This window comes from Mesoplodon densirostris, chromosome 10, assembly GCF_025265405.1.
Source record: "Mesoplodon densirostris isolate mMesDen1 chromosome 10, mMesDen1 primary haplotype, whole genome shotgun sequence".
Classification (NCBI taxonomy): Eukaryota; Metazoa; Chordata; class Mammalia; order Artiodactyla; family Ziphiidae; genus Mesoplodon; species Mesoplodon densirostris.
In genome coordinates, this window is record NC_082670.1 from 44,422,539 (window position 1) to 44,449,975 (window position 27,437).

General features: G+C 39.1%; 1 protein-coding gene across 1 annotated transcript in view; it reads left to right on the forward strand.

The window, feature by feature from the left end:
• The window catches only part of BEND6 (BEN domain containing 6), a 57,986-nt gene extending 31,136 nt beyond the window's left edge, over positions 1-26,850 (forward strand). Inside the window, exons 4-7 of the mRNA XM_060110053.1 lie at positions 6,956-7,176; positions 8,697-8,889; positions 10,286-10,422; positions 26,104-26,850. Coding sequence (XP_059966036.1) covers positions 6,956-7,176; positions 8,697-8,889; positions 10,286-10,413 — 542 coding nt within the window. The 3' untranslated portion in view covers positions 10,414-10,422; positions 26,104-26,850. The remainder of the gene's footprint in view (positions 1-6,955; positions 7,177-8,696; positions 8,890-10,285; positions 10,423-26,103) is intronic.
• Positions 26,851-27,437: the final 587 nt, after the last annotated feature.

A 27,437-nucleotide genomic window follows, 5' to 3' on the forward strand; every position in this document is an offset into this window, starting at 1 on the left:
AATGTGTAGGATCTATGATGAAAAATTAAAAAGTCAGCGGAGAAATAGACAAATCTAAATAGAGAGACGTCAAATTCATAGATGAGAAGATGCCAATTCATCTCAAAATAACTCACAGTTTGACTAGAATCCCAATCAAATGCCCATAATTGTTTTGTTTTGATTTTTATTTTTGTGGTAATTTGACAATAATTATATTAAAGTTAACCTGAAAGAATAAATAGGCAAAATCAATTAAGAACATTCTGAAAAAGAATCTGAGGGCATAACTGTCAACATGAAATCATATAAAGTTCTGATAATTAAAAGCAACTTACTAGGATAAGAGCCAGCAGGTCGATGGAACAGAACACACATCCCTGGATAATACCTCCCATACAGGGAAGAAATGTCCCGGAGCCACTGTGGCACAGAGGGTTTACAGGGGCCAAGCCACTTGGGTTCAAATCCTGGCTCTGCCACCTACTAGCTGTGTAACTGAGTGTGAGATGAATGGAAATGATAAAAGTACTTCCCTGGGTGACATGTAAAGTCTTCAGAGCAGAACCTGGTAAGGTGACTGCCATACAGTGTCTGCTTATCACTGTAGGATGACCAGTGCAGTCACACTGGGCCCTGCTCCTAGGAAGGCCCCACATACTGGTTAAAAATACTGTCACCATATTAAAATTCTGAAGAAGCTTTGAACAAGGAGTCCTGCATTTTCCATTTGCAATGGGCCTGACAATTTACATAGCAAGTCCTGCAAGCCATTTAGGACAAGGATGAATTATTCAACAAATGGTGCTGGGAAAACTGATATTCCAATGTGGCGGGGAGGGGCAGGTTTAAGTTAGGTTCTCATTTCACACCATGTGGCGTACTAAAAACATAACTGTGCAGTTTAAATTAAAACTCCATGTTCTGAATTTGCATGAGTACTGGTTTCGACACAGGATGAATTTTTATCTTTAAAAATTAATAGTATGTATATTCTAATACTGTTCACCAAAGAGGCCTAGAAACAAGAACCCAATAGCAAAGAGCACTCCCAGCACTTGGGTGTGGCCTTGAAATACCGTTCCCCACTAAAGGGAGCTGGGGTTCCCTGGAGAAACGGCTGATTCCAGGACTTGCACAGGAAATGGACAAGATTTGTCAGGAGCCTCAAACAGGAAATACAGATGAAAATCTTGTCCTACCAGAAAGCAAAGAGGTCAGCAAAGACCATGTGGACGTGTCAACTGGAAGAGGTTCCCACTGGCTAAAGATCATTATTATTGGAGCATCAATAATAATGATCAGGGCAACTGGTTATCATGTATATTTACATGCATGACTTCATTCAAAAGAGAAAAAACTTAATGGTCATCTGAAAGAACCAACTCATTATTTTGAAAACTGGCAAATACAGACCGAAAAATCAAGCATTTACCCTGCCATTATTATATGAAATGAACCTCAGGGTAGCCAAATAGTTGATGAGAGAAAGTTTCCCTTGGTAGAATTCTAGCTAAATGAAGAATTAGGATATCACCATTTTGCAACCCCTGATGAATCTAGGCAGTGATCATCAGTGACCGCTAATATCACAACAAAAGGTAACCATGCATTCAATGCCACCTGCTGGAAGTTAAAACACTGATCAAGCCTTTAGATCTAACTACAGGGAAGAATATGTTAAACACCCCCTTAGGGGTGCAATCAGCAAAATCCAGACTGTGGGAAACCCTGCAGGACAAAGGACCCAGTTTCTTCAACTAATAAATTGCAAGGAAAAAACAAGGAGATGAAAAGGAAACCTACAGTTTGTAAAAGAGACAGCAACTAATTGTAATGTATGGACTTTATTTGGATTCTGATTCAAACAAGCTAAAAACAAGAACAAAAACGAGACAATCAGAGAAATTTGAACACTTGCTAATTTGTTTTTTTTTAAAATGATATTCAAGAACTCTTGCTAAGTATTTCTGGCTGTGACAGTGGTGTTATGGTTATATATATATATATATATATACATATAACCATATATTATATATATATATTTAAATTTCTTACCTTTGGAGATATACATGGAAATATTTACAGACAAAATGAAATGATGCCTGTGATTTGCTTGAAGTAATTTTGGAGGTGGGGAGAAAGTGGGTGGGGATACAGGTGGAACAAGATTGGCCATGAGTTGGAAACTAGGGCATGGGGTACATGGGAGTTTACTATTTTGTGTGTGTGTTTAAATTTTTACATTAAAAGTTAGAAAAAATTATATCCAGGGAGGAAAAAAATTTGTGAAAAGATGTTTAAACTGTATGAAATATATGAGTGAATATTTAACTGATCTGAATGACTTGCTAAGCATAAAGTAAATGAATGAACTAAGGAAATGAACTAAGGAAAAGACTGCTACTTTTTTTTAACATCTTTATTGGAGTATAATTGCTTTACAATGGTGTGTTAGTTTCCACTTTATATCAAAGTGAATCAGCTATACATATACATATATCCCCGTATCTCTCCCCTCTTGCATCTCCCTCCCTCCCACCCTCCCTATCCCAACCCTCTAGGTAGTCACAAGGCACCGAGCTGATGTCCCTGTGCTATGCAGCTGCTTCCCACTAGTTATCGGTTTTACATTTGGTAGTGTATATATGTTCATGCCACTCTCTCACTTTGTCCCAGCTTACCCTTCCCCCTCCCTGTGTCCTCCAGTCCATTCTCTAGTAGGTCTGTGTCTCTTTTCCCATCCTGCCCCTAGGTTCTTCATGATCAGTTTTTTTTTTTAGATTTCATATATATGTGTTAGCATACGGTATTTGTTTTTCTCTTTCTGACTAACTTCACTCTGTATGACAGACTAGGTCCATCCATCTCACTACAAGTAACTCAATTTTGTTTCTTTTTATGGCTGAGTAATATTCCGTTGTATATATGTGCCACATCTTCTTTATCCATTCATCTGTCGATGGACACTTAGGTTGCTTCCATAAGACTGCTACTTTTAATTAAGTAAAAACTAAAAATATGTGTGTGCTTTTTAAAAAATTTTATTTATTTTATACAGCAGGTTGTTATTAGTTATCTATTTTGTACATGTGTACATTAAAACATACTAAAATTAAAATACTCTAAGAAAAATAATTGCAACTTATGACAAATTAGAGGTTAAAGTGCTTAAGATATAAGGGAATTAATAATAATAGCTAATACATTGTGTTTATAATGCACTAGGCATTCCTATAAGCACTTTACAAAAACCATCTAAGCTATCATAAAATAAAAAAAGTACTAACATTCTTTGGTCTAATAGGTATCTCACTGAATAAGTTCAAATAATCAATAAACAAATAAATATGTATTCAACTTCACAATAATCAAATAATTGCAATAATTTAAATAATTGTACTAAAATTTTAACCTATCAAAATAGTGAATATTTTTGTTAATTATGAACACCTCTTGTTGATGGTGCAGTGATGTGGCTGAATTCTTACCTTGCTAGTGGGCATTTAAGTTGGAAGACCCTTTTTGGAGAGCCATTCAGTGACATTAACTGAGTCTTGGAAACATGTATACCTCTGAGCCTATTGTTTCGCTTTCAGGAATTTATAGCATTGACACGATAAGAGATGCATATAAAGATGTGTGTGGTAGGTGGTTCATAAGAGTTTTGTCCGTAATCAAGAAAAATTGGAAGCAACCTAAATTCCAAAAAGAAAAAAAGAAGCATTTGAATAAATTAGAGGACATCAATACCTTGAGATATTAGGGAATCCTTAAAGTCGTGTGTTCAAGTGGAAAATAACCGATCAGAAGGTGAATGGATACTTTAATTGTGGAGCATCCATGTAATTAAATATCAGTCAGCAACAAAAAAGAATATATATATATATATATATATATATATATATCTGAATCACTTTGCTATACACCTGAAACATTGTAAATCAACTATACTTCAATAAAAAATAAAAATAATATTCATCCTCCTGAAAAAAGAATGACTAACTGACACAACAACATGAATGAATCTCAAAACATTATGCAGAAAAACAACAAAAAAAAAGTCAGACCAAAACACGGAGAATATACTGTTTGTATCCATTTACATGGAATTCTAGAACAGTTAAAACGTGTCTGTGACTAAAGAAGTCACATTAATGGTTGCCCCTGAGGTGAGTCCAGGGATTGATTTGGAAGGAACATGAGGCAAATTTCTGGGTGGGCAGAAATGTTCTATATCTTGAACATATTAGTGTGAGCTAATTGGGTATATCCTTTTGTCAAACTCATCCCCCTCTACCTACTTAAATTCTGCTCAGACTTCACGTAAGATCTTGACTTTGATTCTAAGCAAATTAGACCTCAAAAGATCATATTTTCCAAAATTTAATAAAATAGGTAAAATATTCAGTTTATGGCCTTAATTGGAAAAAAGAACCATGATACAATGCTATGCATATAGCATTGTCCTAATTATGTAAAAGAAAATATAGATAGAGATATACAAAGATAGAAATGGCAAGAAGGATATATTCCAATGAACATGTATAACTTTCATTATTAGAAAAAACAGTGAATATTCTCTAAACCCCACTTTAATGCAGAATTCCCTTTTTCTCTTTACATTCCAGCTTCAGTTCCTCAAATACAGAACTTGTGTTTCCTATGCTTCTGATGACCTCCTCATTCCCTCTGGCTATTTAATTCCTGCTCAGCCTTCAGGTTTCAGATCAATCTTGAGCTCCTAAGAGAAGCCCTCTGTGGCCCTTCCCTCTCTAGGCTGTTTGCCTCTTCTCTGTGACCTTAACAACTGTGATTTTTCATTTCTTTGCATGCACCTTGAGTTAGCCAAACCACAAGGTTAAGGGCACAGTCCTCTAGACTGCCAAGTCTTCTAAGACTTCTGATACTGACTGCAAGTTTAGGGGTTTTCCAAAACCACCCTCAGGTCCAGTAATTTGCCAGAGAAATTTAATTCACCAAAACCTATTTTATTCATGTTTACATTTATTACAGGGAAAGAATACAAATTAGAACCAGGCAAAGTTGGAAGAGACACATAGGGCAGAGTCTGGTTAGTTTCCAAGTGAGGAACTTCTGTCCTCAGGATACATTACCTACTAGTCTTTATATGTTACAACAAAATGCACAGAGGATTGTCCACCCAGGAAGCTCTCTGAGCTGGGGTGTCCAAAGTTTTTACTGAGGGTTCATTACATGAGCATGATTGATTCACTGATTGATTGCCCACATGGTCTTTCTGGCTTTCTGGCTATGGCCAGCTTCTACCCTAAGATTATTGGGTGTGACTGTCCCCACCCTGAGAAACTCCTTAGCATAAACATAAATCAGGTGTGTTCTAAGGGGCTCACCATGAATAACAAAGACACTCCTGCTATCGCTCGGGAAATTCAAGGGTTGATAGGTTACTTCCCAGGAACTGGGGGGTGGTGGGTGGCGGTTAGGGCAGGTGGCCAGACCTTCTTTGAGCGGGCCAAATTCTTACACACAGCATGGGTAGGTAAACAATACTCTCTACCCGCTCCCAGTTCCAAGAGTCTAGGATCACATCTGGTTTTGCTCCCAGTCTCATCCTTGGCACCTAACAGAGTGGTGGGCAAATGTTGAGAGTTGGCATGACATAGAAGTTTATAGCATGGAATTGGCAGAGTCCAAATTTGAATGTTGGCTCTTCTTTTCACTGAGTTGACCCTGATGGGTTATTTAACCTCTTGTTGCCTAACTGTCCTCATCTGTAAATTGCGGGTAATGATAATACCTATCTCAGACAGTTGCAATGAGGAGTAAACAAGTGAACATCAGTAAAGTTCCCAGAATAGTGCCTGGCACAGAGTAGAAGCTAGATAAATGTCTAATATTATTAAGTGCTCAATAAATAATTGCTGATTGAACAACTGTCTGGCACATGAGAGGTGCTTAGCAAATATTAATTGAAAAAAATATAAAATAAGGTTTTCTTCTTTAGCAGATTTTTAAATTTTTCTATTAACATAGTACTAAATGTATTGATTTGGACATGTCATCAATATGTCTGATGTTCAGGTCTCCAATCAGCAATTATTCCAAAGATTATATAGCTCAATAATATGCTTAGAAAAGTACAAAAAAGTTTCAGACTCTTTTCGCCTCTCCAGCAGGCATTACTCCCAACCATAGAGTGAGGAGTTGAATTAGACAGGGTTCAAGGTGTCTTCCAACTCCAACAAAATGTTATTTGTCCTTAGGAAACAAACTAGATATAACAAGAGAAGACCATTTAACATGGAGGCATGAAAGCTTTGAATGTGTAAGTTTCCATTTAAAAAAAGGAACAAAGAGAACATTCAGTTGATTACCAAAATCCATCTTTAATATGTGAACACATAGATTTGAACTGTGGCCATGAATTTTTAGCCTTTGACTCCCTGGGAAATCACGCACTAAGGCCATAGAAAATTTATTTCAATCTGTGAGAAACAGTTTATTTTATCTTGTCACTTAAACTGGCCTGATGGAAGGTGATAAAATCAGTAATGTCTCCTTAAACACCTTCAAATAATATCATTAGCAATTAGAAAAAGAATCAAGTCTTAAAAACATTATGTTAGGGCTTCCCTGGTGGCGCAGTGGTTGAGAGTCCGCCTGCCGATGCAGGGGACATGGGTTCGTGCCCCGGTCCGGGAAGATCCCACATGCTGCAGAGTGGCTGGGCCCGTGAGCCATGGCTGCTGAGCCTAAGCATCTGGAGCCTGTGCTCCACAACGGGAGAGGCCGCAACAGTGAGAGGCCCGCATACAGCAAAAAAAAAAAAAGTAAATATGTTCCAACCATTCTTCTTACCATGTTTATTTTCCAAAGATAGCAAGTGTTAACAGTTTGTTCTACATACTTCTATGCATATACACATCATAGAAAATATGTATCTATGCTGCTATGACAAGTATTTGTAAAGTACTACTTTTTCTTGCCATTTTAGTTTTACCACAGGCCGTCACCCAGTTTGAAGAATTGGTTGGTATGGCGGAGACCCTGCTCAAGGGTGGAGGAACCCTGTCCACGTCTGCGTCCACCCTCTGGAGAGCAACAAATAACTCCTCACCAGATTCATTTGCCTCCACATGTAGTAATTCTAATTCTAATTCCAGTTCACCAATTTCCTTGAAAGCTGAGGAAGAGCATCACGTGGATGAGAAACAGGTCAGCTGGAAGACCATCCCATCTTTCTCTGGGATACAGTTACATACAAAATTAAAATTACTGTACAACATAATCACTGCCTTATCAGATCACTTTATGTAACTTTAGGTCAATCATAATATTCTGACTACATAAAACAGTGTTTTTGCAATAAATCTAATATTTGTGAAATGAATATCCAGTTCAGAAAATTAAAGTCAAATGGTGGACAGTGATGAAGTTATTAAACTAGGAAATTCTTAAACCAGTGACAGAAGGACAACTATGCATTAAAGGTTATAAAACTGTATCATTGAGACAAGGTGAATTTTAGGCTGTACATGCTGGCAGAACACAATTCTTCTACTTTCCCGACTTCTCTTAATCAAGAAATAGAAGCTAAAAATACATGTTTTATTAGAATTGGCCTGGGAAATTATGCTTTCAAGAGCAATAATTAAATGCTCACTATCTAACATTCAGAATATTTGAATCTTAGTGTACCGGTTTCCTTTGCTGTGTAACAGATTCCCACAAACTTAGTGATTTATAATAATACAAACTTACCACCTCAGAGTTCTGTAGGTCAGAAATGCGGTAAAATCAAGGTGTTGGCAGGTACTCTCCTTTTTTGGAGGCTCTGGAGAAGAATCTGTTTCCTGTCCATGGGGGTTGTTGTAGAACTCAGTTTCTTATGGTTCTAGAGCCGAGTTCCCTGTTTTCTGTTTTCTTGTCGACTATAAACTGAAGGCCATTCCCACTTCTAGAGGCAGCCCCCTTCCCTGGTTCATAGTCCACTTCCATCATCTTCAAAGCCAGTCGGGGCAGGCAAAGCCCTCTCACTCTTCTATTCTCTCCTCCTTCCTCTGTGTCTTCTTTCTGCTTCCCTCTTCTGCAGTTAAGGGCTCATGTGAGTGCTCAATAAATGTTAGCCATTTTCATTATTATTATTAACATTTATGGTGTGCTTACTATGTACCAGATACTGTGTGTATATATTTATAAACATAGTTATATGTGTATGTAAATATACATATTCGTACCTGCAATAAAGTACACAAATTTTAAGTGTTAAAAAAAAAAAGGCTCACATGATTGGACTGGACCCACCTGGATAACTCAGCATACTCTCCCCATCTCAAGGTACTTTAATGACACGTACAAAGTTGATTTTCCCATATAAGGTAACATATTCAAAGGTTACAGGGATAACGATGTGAATATTGTCAGTGGGCCATTATTATGCTACCACACTTAGTAGGAAATGTTAAGTATGGATTAATCCTTAAAGCACCAAATCCAGATTACACGACAAGAATTTGTATACACTCTAGAACAAATACCTCATAAATGTTGGGAATTATCTCAAAGTTAACATCTAACTCTAACCCCTGAAATGTACAATATATATTAAAAGTATCATACATCACCTAAAGACTTGGTTTTGTTTTCTGGTCTGTATTCATTGAGTAATATATTTCTTCAGATATTCCTTTCCTTTCCTTTTTCAGTTATTTCAATTATTATTTTTAATTTTTTAGTTCAAGATTGAAAAATGGCAGATTGCCCGTTGCAACAAGAGCAAGCCTCAGAAGTTTATTAATGATTTAATGCAAGTGCTCTACACAAATGAATACATGGCCACACACAGCCTGACGGGGGCAAAATCCTCTACTTCAAGGGACAAGGCAGTGAAACCAGCTATGAATCAGAATGAAGTTCAAGAAATCATAGGTGATAATGTGTTTGTATTATATTGGCACATGAATCTGAAATTATTTTACCATTCAACTTTAAGTTGTTCTTTCATTATCTTTTTTTTTCTTCAAGTTTATTTTTCTATGAGAGAAAAATCTGAGGATAGCCTAAACCTCTTATGATATATGGGGAATTTTGTAGAAAAACTTTACATTAAAAAGGGTTATTAAGGGCTTCCCTGGTGGCGCAGTGGTTGAGAGTCCGCCTGCCGATGCAGGGGACATGGGTTCGTGCCCCGGTCCGGGAAGATCCCACATGCCGCGGAGCAGCTGGGCCCGTGAGCCATGGCCACTGAGCCTGTGCGTCTGGAGCCTGTGCTCCGCAATGGGAGAGGCCACAGCAGTGAGAGGCCCGTGTACCGCAAAAAAAAAAAAAAAAGGTTATTAAATAAAAATGAATTTTATATTACTGAAAAGTTTGGATTCATAAAATTCATAGCTTTAGAAAAGTAAATTTTCAAAATCCTTTCCAACAAAATTTTAGTAACAGTTTATGTCTTATTTTCTTTTTCTTATCTTGGTTAGAAATATCCCTTATCTTTTATTCAGAAAAAAACAGAGGTTAATTTAACCATCCTACTTATGGTTTTTAAGTTAATCTCCTTAAATATGATAATTTAGGTTAGCAAGTAATTTTTTTGCAAATATCCAACAAATTTAAGGACTCACTGAATCACAGCTCTCTATATTTTAATAGTGCATCATTTCTTAGTTGGAAAAGAGTCAGAATCTGCTTGTTTCAACTGATGTTGGGAATGGGTAAAAATAAATTCCCAGCATTTTGGATCAAGGGCACTTAGCATTCAGAGCAAGCAGCAAGGTTAAAGCTGAATGGTACCATAGGAAGACGTATATGTATGCTCTCAGTTTATGATATAGACTTTTGTTATCTCTTGCTTTGCTTTGAAAACTCTGCCTACGGATTCATCTATTTAAATATCTCATGGGTGTTGGGCTGCTTTTTCAAAATAGAGACAAAATTATAATGTGAATTGCTTGGTGTTTTATTTCAGTTCATACCTTAAGATGCAAAGGCCTGATAAAGTGGTTTTTTAAAATTAATTAATTTATTTTTATTCAAGTATAGTTGATGTATAGTATTACATAAGTTACAGGTGTACAATATAGTATTTCACAATGTTTAATGTTTATGTTCCATTTATACTTATAAAATATTGGCTATATTGCCAGTTGTACAATATATCCTTATAACTTATTTTATACATAGTAGTTTGTACCTCTTACCCCCACTACCCAATATCGCCCCTCCCCCATCCCTCTCCCCACTGGCAGCCACTGGTTTGTTCTCTGCATCTGTGAGTCTACATCCTTCTGACAAAGTGTTTTTCTGTGTTTTGTTGTTGTTTTTACAGGAATCACAAAACAATTATTTCCCAACACAGATGATGTTTCAATTAGGAGAATGATAGGGCAAAAGCTAAACAATTGTACCAAGAAGCCAAATTTGAGCAAAAATCTGAACTCTCAGGATATTAAGTAGATCCTTTTGGTAAGTCTTGTAAATCTTCACAATCCTTTCAATGTAGCAAGAAGACACAATACTTGTATCTATGGAATAGCATTTCCCAAACACTCTACTAGAGGAGACTAGAGGCCTGTGAGATGATAATGAGTATTCCTGGGGGTGAAGGTAGGGACGGGGATGGGGATTTAAACTTGGGAAATGCTGAGTCAGTTACACGGATTCTCCTTTCCTAGAGCCTCTCAAATATTTTGATGCCCTTTAAATATGCCCAAGTGCACCAGAAATCTCTAAGAAGGGCATATAGTGTATAGTGTTTTCCAAATGTGTTTCACTATGTAACTTTTCTTTTTCTTCACACAACACATGTTATCTTGTGGGTAAGGGTAGAAAGCAGCCAAAGGAGGGACACGTGGCAATTTAGGAAGTGCTTCTCTAGAATAAGGGAGATACAGACCTTTAGGAGGTCTCTGAGGTACATCAGTGCACTCTACCATCCCCATCCTGCTTCTCAATGTCTTTAAATCTTTAAGTCAGTTGTTATAGTTTGTATTTGTTTGATAAGGATTTTTACCAATATGTTTGTATTAAAATACTAAAAGGAAGAAATATTTGTTTTCAGCGAGTTCTAAAGGAAATACACTTTATGGTCAGGCCCTGCCCTAGGCAAGCCTGTGATGAGGAACTTTGTGTTTGCTTTAGCAACTCAAAGTCCTGGCCATTCCACCTGTCCTCACCCTTCCTCTCCATTATTTTGATGGAAAATATATGACAAATATGCATTGTTGTGCTATTAATATTTTAATTGATAAACAGACATATATGATAAACACATGAGGGCAGGTTTTCCTTCCATTTTCTTTACTTCTATCTTTGATTTCCATTTTGCCTGCTCTTCGCCTGAGACCATGTCACTTGTCTTTTTCTTCTGACCATGTTTTAAATGGGATGTGGACGCACCCCACCCCCCACCCACTGTTTTAACTACTGCCCCATCCTCCTGGAGGGTCCCTTAGTATGTTACTATTCAATTAAGGCTACCTCTGCTGATGGTCAATAATAGTCTCTCTTCCTTAAAAGAACAAAACAAAATAACCAAAAACCTACTTATAACAGCTGCAGCGAAATTCTTTCTCTTGGTTCATACATACTGGTAGACTGACCTGAAGATTTATAAAAGATAAACATATTTGTATCCTTTTTCTCCCCAAGGGATTAAAAATTTCAGTACATGGTGAATTGCACAACTTCCCAGTTAAGAGATAATTGCTTAAATGAGCCCTTAGAACTTCTCGTTTTGTTTTGTTTTTTTAATTGAAGTATAGTTGATTGACAATGTTGTGTTAATTTCTACTATACAGCAAAGTGATTTAATTATACATATATAAAAATTCTTTTTCATATTCTTTTCCATTATGGCTTATCACAGTATATTGAATATATAGAACTTCTCATTTTGATGTTAGGCTATCCAGTTGTCCTGGTGTATCACGGCCAAGTTCCCTGTTTAAATGCCATGTAACCAGACCTCCAGGTCACAGGGCTGTCTTCTGGAGCACATTGTATTTCAGAGCTCTGCAACGCATTTTAATATCCTAACCTCTGCCTTTTTTATATCCCAGGCTGATGAGGGTAGGCATGAAACTCATCTCTGATAACAGTCAGCAAAGTACTGAAGAAATTGAAGTTAAAAATATTTATATCAGTTTTGCTTGTACTGGCCAGTCGCAGTGTTATCAAATCACCTGGCGATAGCATTAATTAAAATTGGAAAAAGGGAGGTCTTCCCTGGTGGCGCAGTGGTTGAGAGTCCACCTGCCGATGCAGGGGACAAGGGTTCGTGCCCCGGTCTGGGAAGATCCCACATGCTGCAGAGCGGCTGGGCCCGTGAGCCATGGCCACTGAGCCTGCGCGTCCAGAGCCTGTGCTCTGCAACAGGAGAGGCCATAGCAGTGAGAGGCCCTCGTACCGCAAAAAAAAAAAAAAAGGGAGAAATCTTTTGTTATGAACACAATATGTTCTAGCGCCTTCTGCGCCTGAGCTTGGTTGTCAAGATAGATCCTTGGAATATAAATGCATATATTTTGAGTCAGAAGTAGAGATTTACACTAGAATGGAAATTTTTTTTCAACCAGCAGATATCTTTCATTTGAAGTATAGCTCAATCTACATTATTTCAAAAGGACTGAGAAAATACACTGGGAGAGACAGGGTCACAGAAAACCTAATTCAGCCGTGCTTGGTGAATGAGTCAGATATAGCACCACCTGGTGGAATGCTGCTATACTTTTCTCTTCTTGCTCATTTAACTAATAGGAGTCTAAAGTGAACACATTTATTCAGGCAAACCATACCCTTCCTCCCCCTGCCCTCAAAAGTATTCTTTGGAAAAACAACTGTCCTCCCATTACTATAAGCAAGGCAATAGGTACTGTGAAACCATGTAGATTTCTACAAATTCCAATACATCCAGGAAGCCCAGCAACCCCACCAGGGGCCCTGGTAGACTGTGCCCTCCACTCAGGACTGAGCTTGAAGTTGCCACTTGCTTGCATTTGAAAGGACAACCATTTCCCTGCTAAGATTCATTTCTGTGAAAGCAAGAGCTAAATCCCATCCTGCCTCCTTTGTGATCTATTTGTTCTCACTCCTGTGACTGCCCTCAACCTGCTAGCAGCTCACACTCTGCCTAGAGCTTGATGTTCCCAATCTTTCTGACCTTTCTCCATTTTTTTGTTTTCTTACAAGAGCTAAAGAAAATTTTATTTATGAGAATTACAGAATATTAGAAGATCACCTCTATAACATCCCACTAAGTGGTCTAACAGCCTTCTCCTGAAATGTCCAAAGCTGCCACAGTTTACATAATCTCTACCATAATATTACATATGCATAACTTAAAGGTGATCTAATACAGCAGTGCTCAAACAAAGTGGGAGGGATTTTGTTCCCTGCCCCTGAAAGAGGGGGTTTGAAAACACAGATATTTTGGGCTGTCACAACTGGGCGATACTACTGGCATCTAGTGGACAGGAGCCTGGAATGCTGCTATACATCCTACAATATATAGGACAGCCCCCACAACAAAATAATTACCCAGTTCAAATGTCATTTCTGCCAAAGTTGAGAAATCCTGATCTAAATGATTTCCTGGTCACCAAGATGGCAGGGTAGGAAGACCCTGAGGTCACCTCGTCCTATGGGGCACACCAAAACTACAACTGTTTACAGAGCAACCGTCTATGAGAACAACCTGAAGACTAGCAGAAAAGACCTTCTACAACTAAGGATATAATGAAGGAACCAGAACAAGAAGGGTAAGAGTGGCGGAGTTGTGGTACAGTCAAGACCCACATCCCCGGGTAGGTGACCCACAAAGAGGAGGATAATCACAATTGCAGAGGTTCTTCCCAAGGAGTGAGGGGTCCAAGACCCATTTCAAGCTTCCCAACCCTAGCGTCCTGCACCAGGAAGGTAAGCTCCCAGAACATCTAGCTCTGAAGGCAGGGCTTGCGTTCAGGAGAGCCAGAGGGCTGTAGGACTTAGAGACTCCGTTCTTGAAGGGCATGTACAGAATCGCGGATGCTCCGAGTTCGAGCTCAGAGGCAACAATCTGAAAGAAGCCTGGGTCAGACTCACTTGCTGACCTTGGACAGCCTCCAGGATAGGCAGGAGGCAACTGGAACTCCCCTGGAGATATAGACACTGGCAGCAGCCACTTTTGGGAGCTCATTCTACCATGAGGATACTGGTACTGGTAAGCACCATTTTGGAGTCCTCCCTCTAGCCTATTAGCGCTGGGGCTTACCTGCCCACCAGCCAGTCACCCCTAGTCCTGGGACGCCCTCAGGCTGAACAGGGACTTGGCCCCACCCACTAGCAGGCCAGAACCAGCACTGGGAGCCCGAAGCCCCACAGCCAGCGTGCCAGGTCCCTGCACCACACACCAGTGGGCTGGCACAAGCCCCAGGACCCACTGGGCCTTGCAGCCAGCTGACCTGGGACACCCTGGGCCTGCAGCCAGAATTGCCAGGACCCTGCCTCACCCAAGAGTGGGCCAGCACCATCCCCAGGACTCCCCAGGCCATGCAGCCAGCTGTGCCAGGATGTGGCCCCACCCACCAACAGCTGGTAGCTTCTGTAGCAGGTAGGGATTGGCAGTCAACTGGACCAGAGGCCAGTCCTGTGTATCATGGCACCCACAGTAGTCAGCCCCAACACAACAGAGGGCCCACTCAGCCCACATGGGGGCATCCCTATAGCATATAGTTCTGGTGACCAGAGTGGAGTGTGCTGCTGGGCCCCACAGAAAGACTCCTACAAAGGGCCACTTCTCCAAGATCATCAAATGTAACCAACCTACCATTAGGTTACATACCATACAAATAACAAAGAGAATTAGGCAAAATGAGGTGACAAAGGAAGAAACAAGATAAAACCCCCAAGGAAGAACTCAGTGAAGTGGAGATAAGCAATCTACCTGATAAAGAGTTCAAGGTAATCATCATAAAGATGCTCAACAAACTTGGGAGAAGAATGGATGAACACACTGAGAAGTTTAACAAAGACTTAGAAAATATAAAGAAGAACCAAACAGAGCTGAAGAATAAAATAACTTAAATGAAAAATACACTAGAAGGAATCAACAGTAGATTAGATGATACAGGGAACAGATCAGCAAACTGAAAGACAGAGAGGTGGAAATCACCCAAGCTGAAGAGAAAAAAAAAAGGAATAAAAAGACATGAGGACAGTTTAAAAGACTTCTTAGACAACAGTAAACATACTAACATTCACATTGTTGGGGTCCCAAAAGCAGAAGAGAGAGAGAAAGAGGGAGAGAACTTTTTTGAAGCAATAATAACTGAAAATTTCCCTAACCTAGGAAAGGAAACAGACTTCCATGTCCAGGTAGCATAGAAAGTCCCAAACAAGATGACCCCAAACAGGTCCACACCAGGACACATTATAACTGAAATGACAAAAGTTAAAGATGAGGAGAGAATCTTAAAAGCAGCTAGGGAAAACCAACTAGTTGTACACAAGGGAACTTCCATAACACTGTCAGCCAACTTTTCAGCAGAAACTTTGCAGGCCAAAAGGGAGTGGCATGATACAGTCAAAGTGATGAAAAGAGAAACCTGAATCAAGAATACTCCACTCAGCAAGGCTTTCATTGAGATTTGAAGGAGAGATAAAGAGTTTCCCAGACAAGCAAAATCTAAAAGAGTTTAGTGCCACTAAACTGCACTAACATTTACAAGAAATGTTAAAGGGACTTCTCTAAGTGGAAAAGTAAGACCACAACTAGAAATATAAAATTACAAAAGGAAAAAATCTCACTGGTAAGGGCAAACATACAGTAAAGGTAGTATATCCACCATTTACAAAGCTAGTAGGAAAGTTAAAGGACAAAATCATCTATATCCACAATAAGTAGTTAAGGAGTACACAAAACAAAAAGATGTAAATATGATGTCAGAAACATGACACATGCTGGGGAGGAAGTAAAAATGCAGGGTTGTTAGAATGTGTTTGAACTTTAGAGACTATCAACTTAAAATAATCACATGTATATATAAAATATATAAACCTCATGGTAACTAAAAGCAAAAATCTATAATAGATACACACACAAAAAAGAGAAAGGAATCCAAATGTAACTCTAAAGAGAGTGAGCAAATCACAAGGGAAGAGAGGCAAAAGAAGAGCAAAGAAAAGAACAGAAAAAGAAAAAAAAGGAAGAATGAAGGAAACTACCAACAAAAAGGCAGCCTAATGAATGGGAGAAGAATATTTGTAAATGACATACTCAATAAGGAGTTAATATCCAAAATATACAGAGAACTCATACAATCAAATAGTAAAAAAGCACACAACAAATTAAAAACTGGGTAGAGCATGATACTATACATAAAGAATCCTAAAGATGCTACCAGAAAACTACTAGAGCTAATCAATGAATTTGGTAAAGTAGCAGGATACAAAATTAATGCACAGAAATCTCTTCCATTCCTATAAATTAATGATGAAAAATCTGAAAGAGAAATCAAGGAAACACTCCCATTTACCACTGCAACAAAAAGAATAAAATACCAAGGAATAAACCTACCTAAGGAGACAAAAGACCTATATGCAGAAAACTATAAGACACTGATGAAAGAAATTAAAGATGATACAAACAGATGGAAAGATATACCATGTTCTTGTATTGGAAGAATCAAAACTGTGAAAATGACCATACTACCCAAAGCAACCTACAGATTCAATGCAATCCCTATCAAACTACCACTGGCATTTTTCACAGAACTAGAACAAAAAATTTCACAATTTGTATGAAAACACAAAAGACCCCGAACAGCCAAAGCAATCTTGAAAAAGAAAAACGGAGCTGAAGGAATCAGGCTCCTGGACTTCAGACTATACTGCAAAGCTACAGTAGTCAAGACAGTATGGTACTGGCACAAAAACAGAAAAATAGATCAATGGAACAGGATAGCAAGCCAAGAGATCAGCCCACGCACATATGGTCACCTTATTTTTGATAAAGGAGGCAAGAATATACAATGGAGAAAAGACAGCCTGTTCAATAAGTGGTGCTGGGAAAACTGGACAGTTACATGTTAAAAAATGAAATTAGAACACTCCCTAACACCATACACAAAAATAAACTCAAAATGGATTAAAGACCTAAATGTAAGGCCAGACACTATCAAACTCTTAGAGGAAAACATAGGCAGAACACTCTATGACATACATCACAGCAAGATCCTTTTTGACCCACCTCCTAGAGAAATGGAAATAAAAACCAAAACTAAAAAAATGGGACCTAGTGAAACTTAAAAGCTTTTGCACAGCAAAGGAAACCATAAACAAGACGAAAAGACAACCCTCAGAATGGGAGAAAATATTTGCAAATGAAGCAACTGACAAAGGATTAATCTCTAAAATTTATGAGCAGCTCATGCAGCTCAATGTCAAAAAAACAAACAACCCAATCTAAAAATGGGCAGAAGACCTAAAGAAACATTTCTCAAAAGAAGACATACAGATTGCCAACAAACAAATGAAAGAATGCTCAACATCACTAATCATTAGAGAAATGCAAATCAAAACTATGATGAGGTATCACCTCACACCAGTCAGAATGGCCATCATCAAAAAATCTACAAACAGGACTTCCGGGTAAGATGGCGGAAGAGTAAGACACGGAGATCACCTTCCTCCCCACAGATACACCAGAAATACAGCTACACGTGCAACAACTCCTACAGAACACCTACTGAACGCTGGCAGAAGACCCCAGACCTCCCAAAAGGCAAGAAACTCCCCACATACCTGGGTAGGGCAAAGTAGAGAGATTCCCGCACAGAGGAGCGGTGCCGAGCGGCACTCACCAGCCCGAGAGGCTTGTCTGCTCCCCCGCCAGGGCGGGCGGCGCTGGAGCTGAGGCTCGGGCTTCGGTCAGAGTGCAGCGAGAGGACTGGGGCAGGCGGCGAGAACTCAGCCTGAAGGGGGCTTATGTGCCACAGCTAGCCGGGAGGGAGTCCGGGAAAACTGTGGAGCTGCCGAAGAGGCAGGAGACTTTTTCTTCCCTCTTGGTTTCCTGGTGCGCGAGGAGAGGGGATTAAGAGCGCCGCGTAAAGGAGCTCCAGAGACGGGCGCGAGTCGCGGCTGAAAGCGCGGAGCACAGAGACGGGCGTGGGACGCTGGGGCTGCTGCTGCCGCCGCCAAGAAGCCTGTGTGCGAGCGCAGGTCACTGTCCACACCGCCCTTCCGGGAGCCTGTGCAGCCTGCCACTGCCGGGGTCCCGGGATCCAGGGGCGGCTTCCCTGGGAGAACGCACGGCGCGCCTCGGGCTGGTGCAACGTCACGCCGACCTCTGCCGCTGCAGGCTCGCCCCGCACTCCGTGCCCCTCCCTCCCGCCCGGCCTGAGTGAGCCAGAGTCCCCGAAGAGGCTGCTCCTTTAACCCTGTCCTGTCTGAGCGAAGAACAGACGCCCTCCGGCGACCTACACGCAGAGGCGGGGCCAAATCCAAAGCTGAGACCCAGGAGCTGTGAGAACAAAGAAGAGAAAGGGAAACCTCTCCCAGCAGCCTCAGAAGCAGCGGATTAAAGCTCCACAATCAACTTGATGTACCCTGCATCTGTGGAATACACGAATAGACAACAAATCATCCCAAATTGAGGAGCCAGGAGTCAGTGCTGTGCCTCTGAGGTGGGAGAGCGAACTTCAGGACACTGGTCCACAAGAGACCTCCCAACTCCACATAATATCAAACGGCGAAAATCTTCAAGAGATCTCCATCTCAACACCAGCACCCAGCTTCACTCAACGACCAGCAAGCTACAGTGCTGGACACCCTATGCCAAACAACTAGCAAGACAGGAACACAACACCACCCATTAGCAGAGAGGCTGCCTCAAATCATAAAAAGTCTGCAAACACCCCAAAACACACCACCAGACGTGGACCTGCCCACCAGAAAGACAAGATCCAGCCTCATCCACCAGAACACAGGCAGTAGTCCCCTCCACCAAGAAGCCTACACAACCCACTAAACCAACCTTAGCCACTGGGGACAGACACCAAAAACAACGGGAACTACGAACCTGCAGCCTGCAAAGAGGAGACCCCAAACACAGTAACATAAGAAAAATGAGAAGACAGAAAAACACACAGCAGGAGAAGGAGCAAGATAAAAACCCACCAGACCTAACAAATGAAGAGGTAATAGGCAGTCTATCTGAAAAAGAATTCAGAATAATGATGGTAAAGATGATCCAAAATCTTGGAAATAGAATAGACAAAATGCAAGAAACAGTTAACAAGGACCTAGAAGAACTAAAGACGAATCAAGCATCGATTAAAAACACAATAAATGAAATAAAAAATACTCTAGATGGGATCAATAGCAGAATAACTGAGGCAGAAGAACGGATAAGTGAGGTGGAAGATAAAATAGGGGAAATAACTGCTGCACAGCAAAATAAAGAAAAAAGAATGAAAAGAACAGAGGACAGTCTCAGAGACCTCTGGGACAACATTAGACGCACCAACATTCGAATTATAGGGGTTCCAGAAGAAGAAGAGAAAAAGAAAGGGACTGAGAAAATATTTGAAGAGATTATAGTTGAAAACTTCCCTAATATGGGAAAGGAAATAGTTAATCAAGTCCAGGAGGCACAGAGAGTCCCGTACAGAATAAATCCAAGGAGAAATACACCAAGACACATATTAATCAAACTGTCAAAAATTAAAAACAAAGAAATCATATTAAAAGCAGCAAGGCAAAAACAACAAATAACACACAAGGGAATCCCCATCAGGATAACAGCTGATCTCTCAGCAGAAACTCTACAAGCCAGAAGGGAGTGGCAGGACATACTTAAAGTGATGAAGGAGAAAAACCTGCAACCAAGATTACTCTACCCAGCAAGGATCTCATTCAGATTTGATGGAGAAATTAAAACCTTTACAGACAAGCAAAAGCTGAGAGAGTTCAGCACCACCAAACCAGCTTTAGAACAAATGCTAAAGGAACTTCTCTAGGCAAGAAACACAACAGAAGGAAAAGAACTACAATAACGAACCCAAAACAATTAAGAAAATGGGAATAGGAACATACATATCAATAATTACCTTAAATGTAAATGGACTAAATGCTCCCACCAAAAGACACAGACTGGCTGAATGGATACAAAAACAAGACCCATATATATGCTGTCTACAAGAGACCCACTTCAGACCTAGAGATACATACAGACTGAAAGTAAGGGGATGGAAAAAGATATTCCATGCAAATGGAAACCAAAAGAAAGCTGGAGTAGCAATTCTCATATCAGACAAAATAGACTTTAAAATAAAGACTACTAGAAGAGACAAAGAAGGACACTACATAATGATCAAGGGATCAATCCAAGAAGAAGATATAACAATTGTAAATATTTATGCACCAAACATAGGAGCACCTCAATACATAAGGGAAATATTAACAGCCATAAAAGGAGAAATCGACAGTAACACAATCATAGTAGGGGACTTTAACACCCCACTTTCACCAATGGACAGGTCATCCAAAATGAAAATAAATAAGGAAACACAAGCTTTAAATGATACATTAAACAAGATGGACTTAATTGATATTTATAGGACATTCCATCCAAAAACAACAGAATACACATTTTTCTCAAGTGCTCATGGAACATTCTCCAGGATAGATCATATCTTGGGTCACAAATCAAGCCTTGGTAAATTTAAGAAAATTGAAATTGTATCAAGTATCTTTTCCGACCACAATGCTATGAGACTAGATATCAATTACAGGAAAAGAGCTGTAAAACATACAAACACATGGAGGCTAAACAATACACTACTTAATAACGAAGTGATCACTGAAGAAATCAAAGAGGAAATTAAAAAATACCTAGAAACAAATGACAATGGAGACACGACGACCCAAAACCTATGGGATGCAGCAAAAGCAGTTCTAAGAGGGAAGTTTATGGCAATACAATCCCACCTTAAGAAACAGGAAATATCTCGAATAAACAACCTAACCTTGCACCTAAAGCAATTAGAGAAAGAAGAACAAAAACATCCCAAAGTTAGCAGAAGGAAAGAAATCATAAAAATCAGATCAGAAATAAATGAAAAAGAAATGAAGGAAACGATAGCAAAGATCAATAAAACTAAAAGCTGGTTCTTTGAGAAGATAAACAAAATTGATAAACCATTAGCCAGACTCATCAAGAAAAAAAGGGAGAAGACTCAAATCAGTAGAATTAGAAATGAAAAAGGAGAAGTAACAACTGACACTGCAGAAATACAAAAGATCATAAGAGATTACTATAAGCAACTCTATGCCAATAAAATGGACAACCTGGAAGAAATGGACAAATTCTTAGAAATGCACAACCTGCCAAGACTGAATCAGGAAGAAATAGAAAATATGAACAGACCAATCACAAGCACTGAAATTGAAACTGTGATTAAAAATCTTCCAACAAACAAAAGCCCAGGACCAGATGGCTTCACAGGCGAATTCTATCAAGCATTTAGAGAAGAGCTAACACCTATCCTTCTCAAACTCTTCCAAAATATAGCAGAGGGAGGAACACTCCCAAACTCATTCTACGAGGCCACCATCACCTTGATACCAAAACCAGACAAGGATGTCACAAAGAAAGAAAACTACAGGCCAATATCACTGATGAACATAGATGCAAAAATCCTCAACAAAATACTAGCAAACAGAATCCAACAGCACATTAAAAGGATCATACACCATGATCAAGTGGGGTTTATTCCAGGAATGCAAGGATTCTTCAATATACGCAAATCAATCAATGTGATACACCATATTAACAAGTTGAAGGAGAAAAACCATATGATCATCTCAATAGATGCAGAGAAAGCTTTTGACAAAATTCAACACCCATTTATGATAAAAACCCTGCAGAAAGTAGGCATAGAGGGAACTTTCCTCAACATAATAAAGGCCATATATGACAAACCCACAGCCAGCATCGTCCTCAATGGTGAAAAACTGAAACCATTTCCACTAAGATCAGGAACAAGACAAGGTTGCCCACTCTCACCACTCTTATTCAACATAGTTTTGGAAGTTTTAGCCACAGCAATCAGAGAAGAAAAGGAAATAAAAGGAATCCAAATGGGAAAAGAAGTAGTAAAGCTGTCACTGTTTGCAGATGACATGATACTATACATAGAGAATCCTAAAGATGCTACCAGAAAACTACTAGAGCTAATCAATGAATTTGGTAAAGTTGCAGGATACAAAATTAATGCACAGAAATCTCTGGCATTCCTATATACTAATGATGAAAAATCTGAAAGTGAAATCAAGGAAACACTCCCATTTACCATTGCAACAAAAAGAATAAAATATCTAGGAATAAACCTACCTAAGGAGACAAAAGACCTGTATGCAGAAAATTATAAGACACTGATGAAAGAAATTAAAGATGATACAAATAGATGGAGAGATGTACCATGTTCTTGGATTGGAAGAATCAACATTGTGAAAATGACTCTACTACCCAAAGCAATCTACAGATTCAATGCAATACCTATCAAACTACCAATGGCATTTTTCACAGAACTAGAACAAAAAATTTCACAATTTGTATGGAAACACGAAAGACCCCGAATAGCCAAAGCAATCTTGAGAACGAAAAATGGAGCTGGAGGAATCAGGCTCCCTGACTTCAGAGTATACTACAAAGCTACAGTAATCAAGACAGTATGGTACTGGCACAAAAACAGAAAGATAGATCAATGGAACAGGATAGAAAGCCCAGAGATAAACCCACGGACATATGGTCACCTTATCTTTGATAAAGGAGGCAGGAATGTACAGTGGAGAAAGGACAGTCTCTTCAATAAGTGGTGCTGGGAAAACTGGACAGGGACATGTAAAAGTATGAGATTAGATCACTCCCTAACACCATACACAAAAATTAGCTCAAAATGGATTAAAGACCTAAATGTAAGGCCAGACACTATCAAACTCCTAGAGGAAAACATAGGCAGAACACTCTATGACATAAATCACAGCAAGATCCTTTTTGACCCACCTCCTAGAGAAATGGAAATAAAGACAAAAATAAACACATGGGACCTAATGAAACTTCAAAGCTTTTGCACAGCAAAGGAAACCATAAACAAGACCAAAAGACAACCCTCAGAATGGGAGAAAATATTTGCAAATGAAGCAACTGACAAAGGATTAATCTCCAAAATTTATAAGCAGCTCATGCAGCTCAATAGCAAAAAAACAAACAACCCAATCCAAAAATGGGCAGAAGACCTAAATAGACATTTCTCCACAGAAGATATACAGACAGCCAACAAACACATGAAAGGATGCTCAACATCTTTACTCATTAGAGAAATGCAAATCAAAACTACAATGAGATATCATCTCACACCAGTCAGAATGGCCATCATCAAAAAATCTAGAAACAATAAATGCTGGAGAGGGTGTGGAAAAAAGGGAACACTCTTGCACTGCTGGTGGGAATGTGAATTGGTACAGCCACTATGGAGAACAGTATGGAGGTTCCTTAAAAAACTACAAATAGAACTACCATATGACCCAGCAATCCCACTACTGGGCATATACCCTGAGAAAACCATAATTCAAAAAGAGACATGTACCAAAATGTTCATAGCAGCCCTATTTACAATAGCCCGGAGATGGAAACAACCTAAGTGTCCATCATTGGATGAATGGATAAAGAAGATGTGGCACATATATACAATGGAATATTACTCAGCCATAAAAAGAAATGAAATTGAGCTATTTGTAATGAGGTGGATGGACCTAGAGTCTGTCATACAGAGTGAAGTAAGTCAGAAAGAGAAAGACAAATACTGTATGCTGACACATATATATGGAATTTAAGAAAAAAATGTCATCAAGAACATAAGGGTAAGACAGGAATAAAGACACAGACCTACTAGAGCATGGACTTGAGGATATGGGGAGGGGGAAGGGTAAGCTGTGACAAAGTGAAAGAGCGGCATGGACATATATACACTACCAAATGTAAGGTAGATAGCTAGTGGGAAGCAGCCGCATAGCACAGGGAGATCAGCTCGGTTCTTTGTGACCGCCTGGAGGGGTGGGATAGGGAGGGTGGGAGGGAGACGCAAAAGGGAGGGGATATGGGAACATATGTATATGTATAACTGATTAAATTTGTAAAATAAAAAAAAATAAAAAAATAAAGAAAGTAAAAAAGGCAAAAAAAAAAAAAATCTACAAACAATAAATGCTGGAGAGGGTGTGGGGAAAAGGGAACCCTCTTCCACTGTTGGTGGGAATGTAAATTGATACAGCCACTATGGAGAACAGTATGGAGGTTCCTTAAAAAACTAAAAATAGAGCTACCATATGACCCAGCAATCTAACTACTGGGCCTATACCCTGAGAAAACCATAATTCAAAAAGAGTCATGTACCACAATGTTCATTGCAGCTCTACTTACAATAGCCAGGACATGGAAGCAACCTGTGTCCACTGACAGATGAATGGATAAAGAAGATGTGGCACATATATACAATGGAATATTACTCAGCCATGAAAAGAAACGAAATTGAGTTATTTGTAGTGAGGTGGATGGACCCAGAGTCTGTCATACAGAGTAAAGTAAGTCAGAAAGAGAAAAACAAATACCATATGCTAACACATATATATGGAATCTAAAAAAAAAAAATGTTCTGATGAACCTAGGGGCAGGACAGGAATAAAGATGCAGATGTAGAGAATGGACCTGAGAACACGGGAAGGGGAAGGGGAAGCTGGGATGAAGTGAGAGAGTGGCATGGACATATACACACTACCAAATGTAAAACAGGTAGCTAGTGGGAAGCAGCTGCATAGCACAGGGAGATCAGCTCGGTGTTTTGTGACCACCTAGAGGGATGGCATAGGGAGGGTGGGAGGAAGATGCAAGAGGGAGGAGATATGGGGATATATGTATATGTATAGCTGATTCACTTTGTTATAAAGCAGAAACTAACACACCATTGTAAAGCAATTATACTCCAATAAAGATGTTAAAAAAAAATGGGTAGAGGACCTGAACATACATTTTTCCAAAGAAGACATACATATGGCCAACAGGCGCATGAAAAGATGCTCAACATCACTAATCATCAGGGAAACGCAAATCAAAACCACAATGAGCAATCACCTCACACCTACCAGAATAGCTGTTATCAAAAAGGCAACAAATAACAAATTGTGGAGAAAAGGGAACCATCGTACACTGTCAATAGGAATGTAAATTTGTGCAACCACTATGCAAAACATTAAGGAGAGTCCTCAAATAATTAAAAATAGAACTACCATACAATCCAGCAATTCAACTTCTGGATATTTTTCCAAAGAGAACAAAAACACTAATTTGAAATGATATATGCACCCCTTATGTTAATTGCAGCATTATTTACAATAGCCAATATATGGAAGCAACCCAGGTGTCCATTGATAGATGAATGGACAAAGAAGATATATATATGACAGAAGCAAGGCAGATTTGGGAAATTTCCTGATACTTAAACAATAAATAAGTGTTACCAAAGAGTGACAAACAGAATTGTTGATAATATTTTAAGATGGGTATGTGGGGATCATTAATTTTCCTTTGTGTGTTTGAGTTTTTTTTTTTTTTTTCTTTTTGCTGTATGCGGGCCTCTCACTGTTGTGGCCTCTCCCGTTGCGGAGCACAGGCTCCGGACGCGCAGGCCCAGCGGCCATGGCTCACGGGCCCAGCCGCTCCGCGGCATATGGGATCCTCCCAGACCAGGGCACGAACCCGTATCCCCTGCATCGGCAGGCGGACTCTCAACCACTGCGCCACCAGGGAGGCCCCTATGTGTGTTTGAGTTTTTTAAAAGTCTTGTTAGATAAAAATATATGTTAAATATTTTAGTTGTTAGCTATGCTGGAATTCTTCTGAATAGATCATAAAATAATTCCTAAGTCACCTCAATAATAACTGTTCTTATTAACAATTTTGTATTTTTAAGCAAAAATTTGTAGTTGACACAAAGATAAATAACTCATACTGTTATTATAACATATTATTATAACCTAAAAACTGTTAAAAATACTATAAGAACTCTAACATAAATTTGCTCTGTTTTTGTTTTTGTTTTTACTTGCTTTTTATAGGTATTATAGTTACCTGAAATAAAAGCACCTTCAGTAGTAAATCTAACATTGGATTTTGCTGGAGACTCTGCAGCCTCCCGGGCAGTGAGCACAGGGACAGGTGCAGTGACAGGCTGGGAGAAACCTGTGACATTGCTGGGCTGCCCTGATGGAGCACAAGCTTGTGAAGAAGCTGCATGTAGATTTCACCCTCAGTACCAGTGACGCATCAAACCAGAGAATTTCTAGCAGGCCCATGAGCATGCAATATGGTTTCTTGGAAATATGCACTTTCCCGCCCCAAAGTGGTCCTTTGTACAGCTAACCTAACAGGACAATCAGAGCTCTTATCCTAGCAACAAAAACTTTAACCCCTAAGATTCATCATTGTCCTAATCAATCCCTGTATGTTTATTATTACCAATGACTCTCCATTTTAGCTTTTGGATCTTTAGTATAAGCACATGTTTGGAAAAGTATACAGTGAAATAATCAATGTTCACAAACATGACGGCAGCAAAATCAGCCTAAAATCTGATAATCATATCTAATGAAGTAATAGAGTTTTGGCAATAAGATTACAGGATTATTCTGTTACATAAAATTGTATAAAATAAGAATCTGAAAAAATGAGAACAGCAAGACCTTCTTATTTGCATATTAAACTATCCCACTGTGCTCCTGAAAAAGAAGTAAACCCAAGTTTTCGTGATTGTTAAAACAATGCATCAACTTTTAAAAAAATCTTTTTTCATGTTTGTTTGTTTACATGCTTCTAAGTTTTTATTGCCCAAAGTATATTAAATATGCATGTGTAATACAAAACATCAAACTGCTACATTGCTTAGTTTTAACTGATTTGTTTTCATAGTATCAGAAGAGAAAATAATTGAAAACAAAATCATATGGGTTTAGTAATCATACACATATACAAATACCATTTTGTAAATGAATAAAAGATAAAACATTCTTTATCAACAGGCTTCTTGTTTGATATCAGGTTGTCACACGTGACAACTGTACAATGTCAAGCCATGCTTCTTCAGTGCACAAGGCCATGTTCAAACTTGGAAAGGAGGGTGAATATGATGGTTGAAAAAGTCCAGTACTGTGGACCCAGGAACATTCCATAAATGTTGCTTGATAACAATGTGGTTCTACAAAATAAATATTCTTAAGGAAGTAACTTAGGTTAACATTTGCTACTTTTACTTAAATATAAATAAATCCCATTGAAAACAAAAAAAGCATTTGCTTTTTTCTTATTAATGTATAAAATCCAGGGAGAAAATCACTTTCTAGGCTGATGGCTTCTTTACATAATACAGGGGTGCCTGTATCTTTTCAAATTAGAA